Source organism: Scyliorhinus torazame, chromosome 16 (assembly GCF_047496885.1).
Source record: "Scyliorhinus torazame isolate Kashiwa2021f chromosome 16, sScyTor2.1, whole genome shotgun sequence".
Taxonomy (NCBI): domain Eukaryota; kingdom Metazoa; phylum Chordata; class Chondrichthyes; order Carcharhiniformes; family Scyliorhinidae; genus Scyliorhinus; species Scyliorhinus torazame.
Window position 1 is genome coordinate 94,793,758 of NC_092722.1, and position 16,709 is coordinate 94,810,466.

At 47.5% G+C, this 16,709-nt stretch overlaps 1 protein-coding gene across 2 annotated transcripts in view; it reads left to right on the forward strand.

Annotated features, from left to right (window-relative positions):
* supv3l1 (SUV3-like helicase) overlaps positions 1 to 16,709 on the forward strand; it is a 287,161-nt gene that overhangs the window by 156,275 nt on the left and 114,177 nt on the right. For both annotated transcript variants that reach the window (XM_072478761.1, XM_072478762.1), the window contains 2 exons: positions 13,953 to 14,046; positions 14,428 to 14,647. In XM_072478761.1, coding sequence (XP_072334862.1) covers positions 13,953 to 14,046; positions 14,428 to 14,647 — 314 coding nt within the window. The remainder of the gene's footprint in view (positions 1 to 13,952; positions 14,047 to 14,427; positions 14,648 to 16,709) is intronic.

Consider the following 16,709-nt stretch of genomic DNA (forward strand, 5'->3'; position numbering starts at 1 on the left):
CCGAGAAACTCCCAAAGTCCTTTAGGATCCGCATGACGTCCCCCATCCCCTCTAGCGGGTCCGGAATATACAGGAGCAGGTCGTCTGCGTAGAGCAAAACACGATGCCCCCCCCAATTTCTTGACGTCCTCAACGCCATGGCCAATGGCTCAATTGCCAGGGCAAATAGCAGCGGGGACAGGGGGCATCCCTGCCTCGTCCCTCGGTGCAGCCGTAAATACTCCAACCTCAGTCGGTTCGTGGACACACTTGCCACGGGCCTAGTACAGTAGTTTGACCCATCCTATATATTCCTCACCAAATCCAAATCTATTTAACACTTCCCACAGGTACTCCCACTCCACCCGATCAAAGGCTTTCTCTGCATCCATTGCAGCCACTACTTCTGTGTCCCCTCCTTCTGAGGGCATCCTAATACTGTTTAGGAGCCTCCGCACGTTCGTGTTCAATTGCCTGCCCTTGACTTGGGTTCCTGTCTGATCCTCGTCAATCACCCCCGGCACACAGTCCTCTATTCTGGTGGCCAAGATCTTAGCCAGCAGTTTGGCATCTACATTTCGGAGCGATATCGGCCTGTCGGACCCACACTGCAACGGATCCTTGTCCCACCTAAGAATGAGCGAGATCGAAGCCCGCGACATCGACGGGGGGCGGGTTCCCCTCTCCTTGGCCTCGTTAAAGGTTCTTGGCAGGAGTGGGCTCAGCAGCTCCGAGAGTTTCTTGTAGAATTCTACAGGGTAACCGTCCGGTCCCGGGGCCTTGCCCGACTGCATATTCTCCAAGCCCTTAACTATCTCCTCCAACTCAATTGGTGCCCCCAATTCCTCCTCCAGCTCCTCGTCCACCCTCAATCGGTCCATAAATTGCTTCATCCCATCCCTCCCCTCCAGGGGCTCTGACTCATACAGCTTGCAGTAGAACTCCTTGAAGACTTTGTTGATCTCTTCCGGTCTCAGGACCATCCCTAACTCCCCCAATTTCCCTGGCCGCCTCCCTCCTTCGAAGTTGGTGCGCCAGCATCCTGCTCGCTTTCTCCCCATACTCATATACTGCCCCTTTCACCTTCCTCAGCTGTGCCTCTGCTTTCCCTGTGGTCAACAAGTCAAACTCCGCCTGCAAACTCCGGCGCTCCTGTAGCAGCCCCTCCTCGGGGGTCTCCGCGTACCATCTGTCTACCCTGAGTATCTCTCTCACTAACCTCTCCCTCTCCGCCCTATCCTTCTTCTCTCTGTGGGACCTGATAGAGATTAACTCCCCTCTGATAACTGCCTCCCAGACCGTAGTCACTGTTACCTCTCCCGTATCGTTTGTTGTCACATAGTTTTGGATGCTCCTCCTAATCCGCCCACAAACCTCCTCGTCTGCCAACAGTCTCCAATCTCCAGAGAGGGCGCTGCCCTCTCTCCGCTCCCAGTCTCAAGTCCGCCCAGTGCGGAGCATGGTCCGAGACCGCAATGGCCGAGTACTCTACCCCCTCCACCGCTGGGATTCGCGCCCTGCTCAACACAAAAAAATCAATCCGAGAGTACACTTTATGCACGTGAGAGAAGAAAGAGAACTTCTTCGCCCTTGGCCGAGCAAAACTCCACGGATCCACTCCCCCATCTGGTCCATGAAACCCCTCAGGATCTTGGCCGCTGCCGGCTTCCTCCCCGACCTGCACTTAGACCGGTCCAGAGCCGGTTCCAGGACTGTGTTGAAGTCCCCCTCCCATTATCAAATTGTTTGACTCCAAGTCCAGTATTTTACTCAGCGTGCGCTTCATGAATTCCGCGTCATCCCAATTCGGGGCACAAATGTTCACTTGTACCACCCGGGCCCCCCTGTAGCTTACCACTCACCATAATGTACCTGCCCCCTTTGTCCGCCACAATACTTCCCGCCTCAAATGCCACCCGTTTGCTTACCAGGATTGCGACCCCCCCTGGTCTTTGCATCCAACCCCGAGTCCCTGGCCCACCCATCCCTTCCTCAGTCTAGTTTGATCAGGGAGTTTTAAGTGCGACTCCTGTAGCATGGCTACGTCTGCCTTTAATCCCTTTAAGTGCGAGAACACTTTAATCCCTTTAAGTGCCTTCTTGACCGGCCCGTTTAGGCCCCTTACATTCCATGTGATCAGCCTAGTCGAGGGGTTGACCCCCCCCCCCCCCCCCCCCCCCTGCTGACTAGCCATCTCCTTTTTTCGCCCAGCCACGTGCCCGCACCCCCCGCTCACTCAAGCCCTCCTGCCGGAGGCTCTCCGTCCCGACTCTCCATTTGTTCCCGAAAGTTGGTTCCCCTTCAGCCAGCAAAGCAGCATCCCCCCCCCCTCCCAAACTGCTCAATCCAAATCCCCCATGTCAAGCCCCTGCTTAACACTAACTCTCCCCCCATTGCACTTCCGTAAGTCAGCTGACCCCGGCCGCTCCGGCCTCTACCTCCAATCCTACTGTTGTCTCCTTCTGCGGCCCCCAAACTCGCCTCCCCCACAGGGTAAGAGAGAGAGAGCCAACCCATTCTTCCCGTGTAACAAGAAGAGGAAAAAAATGAAAGGAAAAAATAAGAGAACAACGAACAAACTCCGGGCGTTGCCCCGAACAACGAACTACTCCCACCCACCTGGCGAGCTGCCCTAACTGACGGGCCCCTCTCCCCCTTCTGTGGCGTGGCTCCGCAAAAGCAGAGAGCTGGCAAAGGACCCGAGGGCAAAAACAAAGAGAGAACGGGGCAAACCAACATAACATAGCCCTCGCCTGCCGCCTTCCCAGCCCCCATACAACTTACACTCTGTTTCCAATCTTACATTAGGACAGCGCCCGGTTACACCTCTTCACCTGGGCGTTCCAACAATGTGCAGCTGCCCATTAGTTCAAGTCCAACTTCTCATTCTTAATGAATGTCTATGCCTCGTCCAGCGTATCAAAGTAGTGGTGCCGGCCTTGGTACGTGACCCACAGCCTCGCCGGATGTAGCAGCCCGAACTTCACCCCTTTGTAGTGGAGGGTCATCTTGGCCCGGTTGAATCCCGCACGCTCGAGGAATTAAGGGCTATGGAGAGAGAGCGGATAAATGGAGTTGAAATCAGCCATGAATGAATGGTGGAGTGGACTCGATGGATCGAATGGCCTTACTTCCGCTCCTGTGTCTTATGGTCTTATGGTCTTAGCCAGATCTGCTCCCCAGTCCTGGTAAATTCGAATCTCACAGCTCTCCCATTTACTGCTTTGCTCCTTCTTTGCCCACTGCACGACACATTCCTTGTCTGTGAAGCGGTGGAATCTTATCACCATAGCCCTCGGCGGTTCGTTCGCCCTAGGCTTCCTTGCCAGGACTCTGTGCGGCCCCGTCCAGTTCCAGGGGCCACGGGAAGGCCCCCGCGCTCGTCAGTGACCCCAGCATCGTGGTCACAAATGCGCTCGCATTCGACCCCTCCGCATCTTCGGAGAGGCCGAGAATTCGCAGGTTCTGCCTCCTCGACCTATTTTCAAGGTCTTCCAGTTTCTCCTGCCATCTTTTGTGCAGAGCCTCGTGCGCCTCCACCCTGACCACTAGGCCCAAGATCTCATCCTCATTTTCAACGACCTTTTTTTCCACCTCTTTTGTCACCTTCTCCTGCATCTACTGAGTCTCCACCAACCTTTCCATGGAAACCTTCATAGGGGCCAGCATCTCCGTCTTGAACTCTGTGAAGCAGCTTCTCAGGAACTCCTGCTGCTCCCGCGACCACTGGGCCCACGCCTCCTGGTCCGCGCTGGCTGCCATTTTGTCGTTTCGCACCCCGTTCTCTCGCTTCACCGATCCAGCCTTCTTTACTGCCCCACTCCTGGACCACTCCATACAGCGCTGGGGGGAGCCTCACCAACGTTTACTGCTCCATCGGGGATCGCCGCCAAAGTGTAGCTAAAGGTCCGTTAACGGGCCCAAATGTCCGATCTCGGTGGGAGCTGCCGAATGTGCGACCTACCCGGGCATGGCCGCAACCGGAAGTTCCTACAAGTTCTTTCATACTTGACACTGTAGCCGAGTCACCCAAAAAAGGGTGGAGCAAGTGGGGAAACTCCTTCCATTATAAAACAGTAGATACTCGCTCTGTGAATAAATTAATCTTCTAATTGACAGCCTGTCAGGCTCTAAGCTCTAGCTGTTCATTGTGGGTAACAAGAACAGCATTTAAAACACCGAGCCCGGCTCCTCCAGCCTCCATGCCATTTGAATTGTCTGGCACCCCACCTCTTCTGGACCCTGGTTGGATGTGCTGGAGTACTGCTCTGGTGAGCTCCAGCAGCACTACACCACTGGTTCTACCCTCCCCCTCACATTCTGAGCCCTACACCCCCTACCCTGGTCCCCCACTCCACCAAGCTCTGAGCCTTGCCACTCCTTCCCCACAAACTCTGGGCCCTGCCTCCCCTCAACTCCAGGCCCTACCTTCAGCCCCACAGTTTACAAAGTTGAGAACTGTCTCAACTGCAGCTACACTCCCCTTCCCTCTACAGTGTGAAATACCAGACATTTGCCACCAGTTTGGGAACCTTGCCTAATGTTCTCCGAGTGAGAGATGGTGAGGGATAGAAATTCAATCTTTAGGTCAAGGATTATGTCTAACGTGTATAAACGTCACTTATTCCCTGTTTTTAGCGAGTAATGAAGATTTGTTCAGCTCAATCTCCATTGCAGCAGTAAAAATCTCAAAAGCAGGATCAGTCTTGGTTATAATGAAGCCTCTGTTCAAAGATTGGCAAAAATCTGGAAAACTTGTTGACTTCATGATACTGATTGACTCGATATTGCTATGAATTAACCATTGGTTGGAAATGTTTTGAAACCTCAGTACGCAATACTCCAAATGCGGTTCAATTCCCGTACCGGCCTCCCCGAACAGGCGCCGGAATGTGGCGACTGGGGGCTTTTCACAGTAACTTCATTGAAGCCTACTTGTGACAATAAGCAATTTTCATTTTGTTTCATTTTCATCCTGCATTTAAGCAATCTTGAATACCACTGAATTTTTATCCAGCATAGAGTTGTTTGAGGGAAATAAGCATGTTAAATTGTCATGGACTCAAAACAGTTACTTGCCAAGTGAAAATGACCGCAGCATTTTAGACTCGAGCAGTGCAACATCAGTAATTAATCATGAAAATGAAAGCACATAGTAATTCAGAAAATATTTCTTTCTGTCTATATATTTTTCAATCATGCTGTCAGTACTGAAAACATTTAACATGTAACAATCAACAAAACCCAGGTGACATATAGAATCATAGAAGTTTACAGCATGGAAACAGGCCCTTCGGCCCAACCAGTCCATGCCGCCCAGTTTTTACCATTAAGCTAGTCCCAGTTGCCCGCACTTGGCCAATAACCCTCTATACCCATCTTACCCATGTAACTATCTAAATGCTTTTTAAAAGACACAATTGTACCCGCCTCTACTACTACCTCTGGCAGCACATTCCAGACACTCACTACCCTCTGAGTGAAGAAATTGCCCCTCTGGGCCCTTCTGAATCTCTCCCCTCTCACCTTAAACCTATGCCCGATAGTTTTAGACTCCCCTACCTTTGGGAAAAAATGTTGACTATCTACCTATCTATGCCCCTCATTATTTCATAGACCTCTATAAGATCACCCCTAAGCCTCCTACGCTCCAGGGAAAAAAGTCCCAGTCTATCCAGCCTCTCCTTATAACTCGAACCACCAAGTCCCGGTAACATCCTAGTAAATCTTTTCTGCACTCTTTCTAGTTTAATAATATCCTTTCAATAATAGGGTGACCAGAACTGTACACAGTATTCCAAGTGTGGCCGTACTAATATCTTATACAACTTCAGCAAGACGTCCCAACTCCTGTATTCAATGTTCTGACCAATGAAACCGAAACATGCCAAATGTCTTTTTCACCACCCTGTCCACCTGTGACTCCATTTTGAACTGTACTCCTAGATCTCTTTGTTCTGTAACTCTCCCCAACGCCCTACCATTAACTGTGTAGGTCCTGCCCTGATTCGATCTACCAAAATGCATTATCTCACATTTATCTAAATTAAACTCCATCTGCCATTCATCGGCCCAATTGATCAAGATCGCGTTGCAATCCTAGATAACCTTCTTCACTGTCCACCATGCCACCAATCTTGGTGTCATCTGCAAACTTGCTCACCATGCCTCTTAAATTCTCATCCAAATCATTAATATAAATAACAAATAACAGTGGACCCAGCACTGATCCCTGAGGCACACCGCTGGTCACAGGCCTCTCGTTTGAAAAATAACCCTCTACAACCAACCTTTGTCTTCTGTTGCCAAGCCAATTTTGTATCCAGTTGGCTACGTCACCCTGGATTCCGTGAGATTTAACCTTATGCAACAACCAACCATGCAGGATCTTGTCAAAGGCCTTATTAAAGTTTATGTGGACAACATCGACTGCACTGCCCTCATCTACCTTCTTGGTTACCCTGTCAAAAATCTCAATCAAATTTGTGAGACATGGGGGGCGATTCTCCGAGCACCCCGCCGGAGAATTGCCGCAACCGCGCCACGGCGCCCCGATGCCGGCGCATGATTCTCCGAGGTGCAGAGAATCGGCGCCATTTGCGCCGGCGTGGCGCGGGCCGCTGGAATCCGCAGGGCCGGCGATTCTCCGGCCCATTTGGGCCGAGCGCCCGCGCAGATATAACAGTCCCGCCGGCGCCGTTCACCCCTGGTCACGGCTGGCGGGAACTCTGCGGGAATGGTCGGTGGGCGGCCTGTGAGGGGGGGCTCCTTCACCATGGGGGCCTCCGATGGAGTCTGGCCCGCGATCGGGGCCCACCAATCGGCGGGCCGGCCTCTCTTCCCCCCCCCGGGCCTATTTTCTGCCGCGGCCGGCCCCTGAACACCGACTCCATCTTGAGTCGGGGCTGGCGCGCTAAAGAAGTCCTGCATGCGCAGGATGGCGCGGCCAACTGCGCATGCGCAGGATTGAGCTGGCCCAACTGCGCATGCGCAGGATTGAGCTGGCCCAACTACGCATGCGCGGGTTGGCGCGGCGCCCATTTGGCACCGCGAGAGGAGGCTGGAGCGGCGTGAACCGCTCCAGTGCCATGCTGGCCCCCTGTTCAGAACCGGGCCCGGGTCGCGCGTCGTGAAACGCGATGGTGTTCACGACGGCGCAAACTTTTGAGCCCAATATCGGAGAATCGCCCCCATGATTCTCTACTCACAAAGCCATGCTATCTGTCCCTAACCAGTTTCTGCCTCTCTAAATGCATGTAGATTCTAAATCTCAAAATACCTTCTAGCAACTTACCCACCACAGATGTTAGACTCACGGGTCTGTAGTTCCCAGGCTTTTCCCTGCGGTCCTTTTTAAACAAAGGCTCAAGATTTGCTACCCTCCAATCTTCAGGCACCTTACCTGCGGCTGTTGACAATTCAAATATCTCTGCCAGGGGACCCGCAATTTCCTCCTGAGCCTTCCACAACATACTGGAATCCATTTCATCAGAACCAGGGGATTTATCTACCTTGATGCGCTTTAAGACTTCCAGCACCTCCTTTTCTGTAATATGTACACTCCTCAAGACATCACTATTTATTTCCCCATGTTCCCTAATATCCATGCCTTTCTCAACAATAAATATTGATGAGAAATAATCATTTAGGATCTCATCCATCTCTTGTGAATCCGCACATAGATAACCTTGTAGATCCTTAAGAGGCCCTACTCTCTCCCTCGTTACTCTTTTGCCCTTTATGTATTTGTAGAAGCTTTTTGGATTCTCCTTTGCCTTATCTGCCAAAGCAATCTCGTGTCCCCTTTTTGCCCTCCTGATTTCTCTCTTAACTCTACTCCGACATCCTCTAAACTCTTCAAGGGATCCACTTGATCCCAGCTGCCTATTTATGTCATATGCCTCTTTCTTCCTTTTGACCAGGGTCTCAATATGCCGAGTCATCCAGGTCCCCTACTTCGACCAGCTTTGCCATTCACTCTAAAAGAAATGTACTTACCCTGAACTCTGGTTAACAAGCTTTTGAAAGTCTCCCACTTACCAGCCGTTGCTTTGCCTGCTAACAAACACCCCAATCAACTTTTGAAAGTTCCTGTCCAATACCATCAAAATTAGCCTTCCCCAATTTAGAATTTTAATTTTTGGGCCAGACTTATCATTCTCCATAGTATCTTAAAACTAATAAAATTATGGTCACTGGTACCAAAGTGATCCCTCACTAACATTTCTGCCATTTGCCCTTGCTTATTCCCCAAGAAGAGGTCAAGTTTTGCCATTCAGAACCTTCCGGAAGAAAGGTAGGTCATGTGAAGAGCTCCATTTTGTTCTGAGTTCTGTGAAGAGATCCAAGCATGAGGCAGTTTTCAATCAATCCCTCTCTCTCTCTCTCTCTCTGTCTCTCTTTCCACAGCCTGCAGGGAGTTTGCCGGCTACAAAGGCCACTTTGTTGGCAGCAAAGAACCATCTTATACCTCTTGATCCATGTTACTTTTAATCCTCTCCCCTCCCCCTTCACTGCTTGTCTGTCCTGTGTATGCCTAGGTGGAGGGTGGCTCGGGGTTTCAGGTATAGTTAGATTAGCAGACCAGTGTTCCATTCTTATCATTATGTATTCATCTTTTTGCCTGTTGTAAATAATACCTTTTTCAAAATATTTTACTTATAAATCTAGTGCCTGTGACTCATTGGAGCAGTCCAGGGTCAAAATCTTGCTAAAGTTTATAAGAATTGTTTGTTAATTGTTGCAACTCTGGGTCCAGGGTGGGAATTGTGTTTGCCCAGAGTGACGTAACAATTTTCGAGCATGGTTTGCTAAACCTATATTGAATGTTATTTGGCCCGCAATACGTATGCTCGCAGTTCCGATCACCATGTTATGAAAAGGACATGGAGGTGCTGGAGAGTGTGCAGAGAAGATTCACAAAGATGAAACTAGAAATTTGTGGGTTTACATATCAGGAAAGGAATAATAGGCTGGGTCTCTTCTATCTTGAAAAAAGAATGCTGATGGGTGACCGAATCAAGGGCGTTAAACAATGAGAGGTTTGATAGTGTGGATACCGAGGGAATATTTCCTTGTGTGGGGAGGATATTAGATAAGCACCATGAAGGAGCAGGGACTCGAGGACCATGATGATAGATTTGCATTTGGAAGAGGCTCGAGTGAAACATCAACACTAGCATGGACTGGTTAGTCCGAATGGCCTATTCCTGGATGTATATTCCATGTAAAACCTACAATGGTGCTTTTTAACTCGGTTATCTGATTCCACCACGGCTCTTGAGAAAATGGAACTGAAGGCTGGAGTCAGCTGAGACAGAAAAACAGTCCAATTAAGTGGGAAGAGAACAAATTTGTTGAGTGGAAATGAAGTGTTGCTCAAATGTTATACACATGTGTTATGGTATTTACAGCAAACCAAATTGGTAGCATATCCTGTGATTCTAATGGAGAGTCAGAGAACACTTTTTTATTCTGTGTAATGTACAATTTTTTAGACCCTTTCATTTGCATTCATTGAACTCAAATAGATTCTATATCATCTGGTGTTCTGGAAGTAGTAATAAAACTCAGCTTCATCTTGCATCATATTTTCATTGATAAAAATATTGGCCTTGGTTCTTATTATATGTTCCTTTAACTGTATAATAATTTTGTGCACTTTTCTTTAAAGTCCAGAATCCACTGGAAGATGGTAGGAAAGAATGATCCAGGTAGGCAGGAGGCAAATAGTATTGTAAATAGAGGGTGCTGTGGTTCAGTAATGCTGAGAGGATCACCTCAGATTGTGAGGCAGAATGTGGATGGAGCATTCGGCGGGGTGGGGGGGGGGGGGGGGGTGCAGGGTGTTGGTGGGCTTAATGTGTGACTGCAGGACTGTTTCATACTTGCATTGAGTTCTTCAAAGCACTTGCCTTAGTCATATACAGAAGTGGTTCTCAGGTCACAGATGACAGTGCAACAAATGTCATTTTCTCGGGGTGAGTCAATAGTAGGGAAAAACATGACTGGGACAGTGGGGAAGCTGTGGTGAAACGAGGATAGAATTGAAATTGCATTCATATAGCACCTTTCCAAACTTCAGGACATCCCAGAGGGTTTGCAGACAATGAAGTATTGTGTCAATCTTGTAGTATTGAAATGTGGCAATCAACCTTACCAGGAAATCCCACCAACAATAATGTGATATCATTTGGTGATATTGAATGAGGGATATATATTGATTAGGACACTTGAGATAATGAGGTGCCTCAGAGAGCAGACTTGGTTTAATATCTTATCTGCAAGACAGCATCTCTGACAGAGCAGCACTCCCTCAGTGTCAGTCTGGATTTTGGTGCATTAAGTCCTGAAGTGCGATCTGAACTCTCAATCTTAAGTCTTAAGAGGTGAGGGGGAGCCCACTAAGTCATAACTGATGGTGATGGGTTCATAGAGAAAGCTGCAACTTGCAACAAAGAACAAACATAACAAATAATAATACAGCCTGTACTGGTCATGATACCAATCTTTGCCAAAACCCTCAACACTTCCTTGTGCCGTATTCCTCTATATCCATCCTATCCATGTGTTGTCAACATGCCTTTTTAATGCCATTAATGTATCTGCTTCCACAACCTCTCCTGGCAACGCGTTTCAGGCACTCACCACCTCTGTGTAAAAAATCTGCCTCGCACATCTCCTCAAACTTTGCCCCACTGACCACTCCACCTTGGGAAAGAGTGCCTGCCCATCCATTCAATCCATGCCCCTCATAATCTTTTTAAAAATAAATTGTTATTTTTTCCAATTCAGGGGCAATTTAGCATTGCCAATCCACTTATCCTGCACATCTTTTGGGTTGTGGGGGTGAAACCCACGCAGACACGGGGAGAACGTTCAAACTCCACACGTACAGTGACCCAGGGCCAGGATTTGAACCCGGGTCCTCAGCGCCGGAGGTAGCAATGCTAACCACTGTGCCACCATGCTGCCCTTCGCCTCATAATCTTGTTGACCTCTATCAGGTCACCCCTCAACCTCCATCTTTCTAATGGAAATAGTCCGAGCCTATTCAGCCTCTCCACATAGCTAACACCCTCCAGACCAGGCAACATCCCGGTAAACCTCCTCTGCACCCTCTCCAAAGCCTCCACATCCTTCCAGTAGTGTGGTGACGAGAATTGTGCGCAATATTCCAAGTGCGGCATTACCAAGGTAAGTCATGCTACAATTGTAGCATGACTTGCCAGTTTTTATACTCGATGTCCCGTCCAATGAAGGCAAGCATTCCGTATGATTTCTTGACTACCTTGTCCACTTGTGTTGCCACCTTCAAAGACCTGTAGACCTGCAAGCCCAGATCTCTCTGACTTTCTATATTCCTGTGAGTTTTGCCATTTATGGTATATTTCCCCTCGATGTTAGACCTACCAAAATGCAGTGCCTCACATTTGTCCAGATCAAACTCCATTTGCCATTTCTCTGCCCAAGTCTCCCAACATATCTGTATCCTGCGTATCTTCTGACACCCCACCAACCTTAGTGTTATCCGCGAATTAACGTAAGTGTCAATATTTAAATAGTGCTTAGTAAGAGAGACAGTCGCAAGAAGATGGGCCTGTCATTTAATAATAATAATAATCGCTTATTGTCACAAGTAGGCTTCAATGAAGTTACTGTGAAAAGCCCCGAGTCGCCACATTCCGGCGCCTGTTCGGGGAGGCCGATACGGGAATTGAACCCGCGCTGCTGTCCTTGTTCTGCATTACAAGCCAGCTGTTTAGCCCATTGTGCTAAACCAGACCCAGATTTGTAGGAATCATTGCTTCTACGTCCACTTGATTTGCAGATGTTCAGTTAGTTGTTTGAATTTATTTACCCACAGCCAATTCGAGTAGGAGACAGTCAGGACAAAATCAGATCGGAAGGATGTGTGGAATTGTTTACAATTCAGACTGACCGTGTTAATGGAAGTGCGTATGATGGATTGCATGCAAATCCGTTTATATTTCATAACAGATGCTATGGAACTGCTTTCTCTTCTCTTCCCTCCCACCCCCCAACAGCTGACACTGTATGACTGTAGTACTTTGTCACGATTTCATACCCCCAGTGTGATCATCTTTGTCACATATTGTGACACCAGCACCCAAAGTCCCACCAATTGGCAACTTCCTTCAGTGCAGCACAAATAAAAAATAAAAATGGAAATAATAACAGAAAATGTTGGATATACTTGGCAGGTCTGCCAGCATCTGTGGGGAGAGAAACTGAGTTAACATTTCACATCAATGACCTTTCATGAGAATTCGAAGAAGTTGGAAATGTAATAGGTTCTGAGCAAAGAGTAGGTGTAACAAGGACAAAAAGATCTATGATAGGAGAAATTAAATGACAGAATGTCGTTCAGGGCCAAAGGGAAAGGTGATGGAGCAAGAAAAGAAACAAAGGATGTGCGTGGAGCAGATGTTCTGCTGACTGAAAGCAAAATAAAAGAGCAGAATTGAATAAGTAAAGAAAATGTGAAATTGTCGATTTTGATGTGAGTCAGTGCTGCTCAAGAGAAAGGTTGAGGTTGTACTCTGATCCCCACTAGTGCTGGATTCTGAGGGAACATAGTTTCTCTGATCCCACTGCTGCTGGATTCTGCTGGAACATTGTTTCTCCATCTATGTGGAGGCACTTTGTACTTGATTGTGTATCTCCGGATGCTTTGAGAACAGCAGTCTGAGGAACATTGAATAGAGAAATAGAATCATACAGCATAGAATAGGCCTTTCAGCTAATCGTGTCGGCGCCAGTCAAAAATATCCACCTAACCATTCTAATCTAATTTTCCAGCACTTGGCCCATAACTTTATCTGCCTTGGGATTGTCAGAAATCTTACAACCCCAGGTTAAAGTCCAACAGGTTTGTTTCGAATTACTAGCTTTCGGTGTGCATCCCTTTACCTGAGGAAGGAGCTGTGCTCCGAAAGCCAGTGATTCGATCAAACCTGTTGGACTTTAACCTGGTGTTGTAAGATTTCTTACTGAGCCCACCCCAGTCCAACATTGGCATCTCTACATCATGCCTTGGGATTGCAAGCGCACATCTAAATACTTCTTAAATATTATGAGGGTCTCTGCTTCCACCACTCCTATAAGCACCAAATGTCTGGGAGATATCTATAATCACAGGAAGATCTCAACTGGTGTTGGATTCTGCTGGAACATTGTTTCTTTGATTCCACTGGTGCTGCATTCTGCTGGAACATTGTTTCTCTGACAGCCATGATTGAATGGTGGAGCAGACTCGATGGGCCGAGTGGCCTAATTCTGCTCCCATGGTCTTATGGTCTTAATATGGAACATTGTTCTCTGATCCCTACTGCTGCTGGATTCTGCTGGAACATTGTTTCTCTGATCCCCACTGCTTCTGGATTCTGCTGGAACATTGTTTCTCTGATCCGACTGGTTCTGGATTCTGCTGAAACATTGTTTCTCTGATCCCCACTGCTGCTGGATTCTGCTGAAACATTGTTTCTCTGATCCCCACTGGTTCTGGATTCTACTGAAACATTGTTTCTCTGATCCCCACTGCTGCTGGATTCTGCTGAAACATTGTTTCTCTGATCCCCACTGCTGCTGGATTCTGCTGAAACATTGTTTCTCTGATCCCCACTGGTTCTGGATTCTACTGAAACATTGTTTCTCTGATCCCCACTGCTGCTGGATTCTGCTGAAACATTGTTTCTCTGATCCCCACTGGTTCTGGATTCTGCTGAAACATTGTTTCTCTGATCCCCACTGCTGCTGGATTCTGCTGAAACATTGTTTCTCTGATCCCCATTGGTTCTGGATTCTGGTGGCATACTGAATCAAAGCTCGAATCGCCAGAATCTAAACATGACTCTCTAAGTGACATGGGCCACTGGTGTTTGGGTAGTTACACTGAATGTACCCATTGACATGGTCCGATTTACTGAAGGTGTCTGTGTCCTTGACCTTAGGAACAAAGCTGGCTCAAGCAAAGAAATTCAATGATCCTGAAGATCCCTGTAAGATCATGGTCGCCACTGATGCCATTGGGATGGGTTTGAATCTGTGAGTATACGCATACCTTATTGCCGTTCTTTCCCCTCTGCCCAGTCACTCATGCTGAGGTACAGTTCACAGAGTAATTTCCTTGCTGTCATCTCTTCTTAAGATAAATACCTGATCGAATCACACTTTATTGGATCATCCTTTATGAGTGAGCCGCTGAAGGCAGTTGAACTGAGTCCAGCAGCTGAGATAGGCACATGCACAGCCCAGTAAGAAGTAGAAACCTGTTAATTTGTGTTTTATTTTCATCCCTATCGTTTGGTACCCTGTATTATGAAGCTGCCTCCCTCTGGATCACTGGGCAGGGGGGAGATGATTGTAACTCAAGCCTTACTTTTCCATTAAATAATCTGTTTGCACAATAATCTCTCTATTGTTCAGGAGCATAAAACGCATCATTTTCAATTCTCTGGTGAAACCCAGTATAAATGAGAAGGGAGAGAAGGAGATGGACAGGATAACCACTTCGCAGGCTCTGCAGATTGCCGGGAGAGCTGGCAGGTTCAGCTCAGCCTTTAAGGAAGGAGAAGTTACTGCAATGCATCGCGATGACCTTCCAGTGCTCCAAGAGATCCTGAGCAGAACCGTCGAACCCATCGAGGTGATCATTACTTAGAAAGCAGGGCGAAGGGCCAAGGCAGGACACCACAGTGAATATAGAGAAGAGCAAGTAGGCAGGTGTCATTCAGCCGTACAAATGTCTTTCGATTGCAGGAGGAAGGGAAAAATAAGGAGTTCCATAAGTGCTTTGAGAGGAGTGATGCAGTGATATTAGTACAGGCATGAGGGAGGAGGCAGAGTTTGTAAGACACATTAGAACTAGTGATTAAGGAACTGGATTAATAATTTGGGGTCATGAGTTCAAATCTCAGGCATCACGGTGGCGCAGTGATTAGCACTGCTGCCTCACGGCCCTGAGGTCCCAGGTTTGACCCTAGCTCTGGGTCCACTGTCCGTGTGGAGTTTGCAATTTCTCCCCGTGGTTGCATGGGTTTCGCCCCCACAACCCAAAGATGTGCAGGGTAGGTGGATTGGCCACATTAAATTGCCCCTTAATTGGAAAAAATGAATTGTGTATTCTAAATTATTTTAAAAAAGAGTTCCAATCCCATCGTGGCAAATTCAGAAATTGAATTTACTAAATTACCAGATTGTCAGAAAAATCTAGTCCTATATTATGGGCCTTGAGGCAATTAAAGTTGGGCATTAAGTATTACCTGGTCAGTTTGGTGCACAAATCAAGAACAAATTAAAAGAAAACCAATATTTCGGAGCTTAGAACCCTGACCGTCATCATATAAAGTGATGATCGGAGTGAGGTGACACCTGAGTGTGATATAAACAGAGTGCAAAGTTGGAATTCAGTGCTGAGGAGAAAAAGATGATTATTTTTTAACCTTTATTTCATCCACCAGCAGCACTTAAGACTTCCTTTGTCTGCCTGCTAGGAAAGTGTAACTTTCTATTACTTCAACTGTATGAATTAGTAACTCAAATTAACAAAAGAAAAGTTAGACAGATATGTTAGGAATGGTGTTGCGCCCTGTCTATTATGTGGAATGTACTGCCATCCCAGACAATCATAAATCTGCAGTAAGTGTTTGCAGCTTGAGAAAATTGGGCTCGAGTTTTTTGAGCTGGAATCAGAGTTGCAAATATTGTGGGATATCAGGGAGGGAAGAGTTATCTGGGCACTTGCGGAAGGCAGTCAGACCCCCCGGGTTGGGCTGTGATGTTTGTTTTATTTGTTCCTGGTACGTGGGCGCCACAGGCTGTGCCAGCATTTATTGCCCATCCCGAATTGCTCATGAGGGGGCAGTTAAGAGTCAAGCACATTGCTGTGGGTCTGGAGTGTTGCTAACTTTAGCCTTAGTTTAATTGCTCTGTTCTATCACCTTTGCTCTTGACTCGGCTTCTGATACCGCCACGTGGTTCAAGTCCGAGTAATGATCAATAATCCAACACACCGCTTAGTAAGAGTTAAATCAACGCACATTTATTATATACAGTAATCAATACTTATGCATAAATAAAAACACGGTAGGCTATTGCAGAAAATACGGAGGCTGGGGATTGAGGGTGATTTAGAGATGTGGATCAGAAATTGGCTAGCTGAAAGAAGTTTTCAGTGGTTGATGGGAAATGTTCAGAATGGAGTTCAGTTACAAGTGGCGAACCACAAGGATCTGTTCTGGGGCCGTTGCTGTTTGTCATTTTTATCAATGACCGAGAGGAAGGCGCAGAAGGGTGGGTGAGTAAATTTGCAGACGATACTAAAGTCGGTGGTGTTGTCGATAGTGTGGAAGGATGTAGCAGGATACAGAGGGATATAGATAAGCTGCAGAGCTGGGCTGAGAGGTGGCAAATGGAGTTTAATGTAGAGAAGTGTGAGGTGATTCACTTTGGAAGGAATAACAGGAATGCGGAATATTTGGCAAATGGTAAAGTTCTTGGAAGTGTGGATGCGCAGAGGGATCTAGGTGTCCATGTACACAGATCCCTGAAAGTTGCCACCCAGGTTGATAGGGTTGTGAAGAAGGCCTATGGAGAGTTGGCCTTTATTGGTAGAGGGATTGAGTTCCGGAGTCAGGAGGTCATGTTGCAGCTCCGGAGAGCCGGAGCTTCAGTGTTTAAAGCGGTGAGAGGGGAGCCGGGGGTTTCAA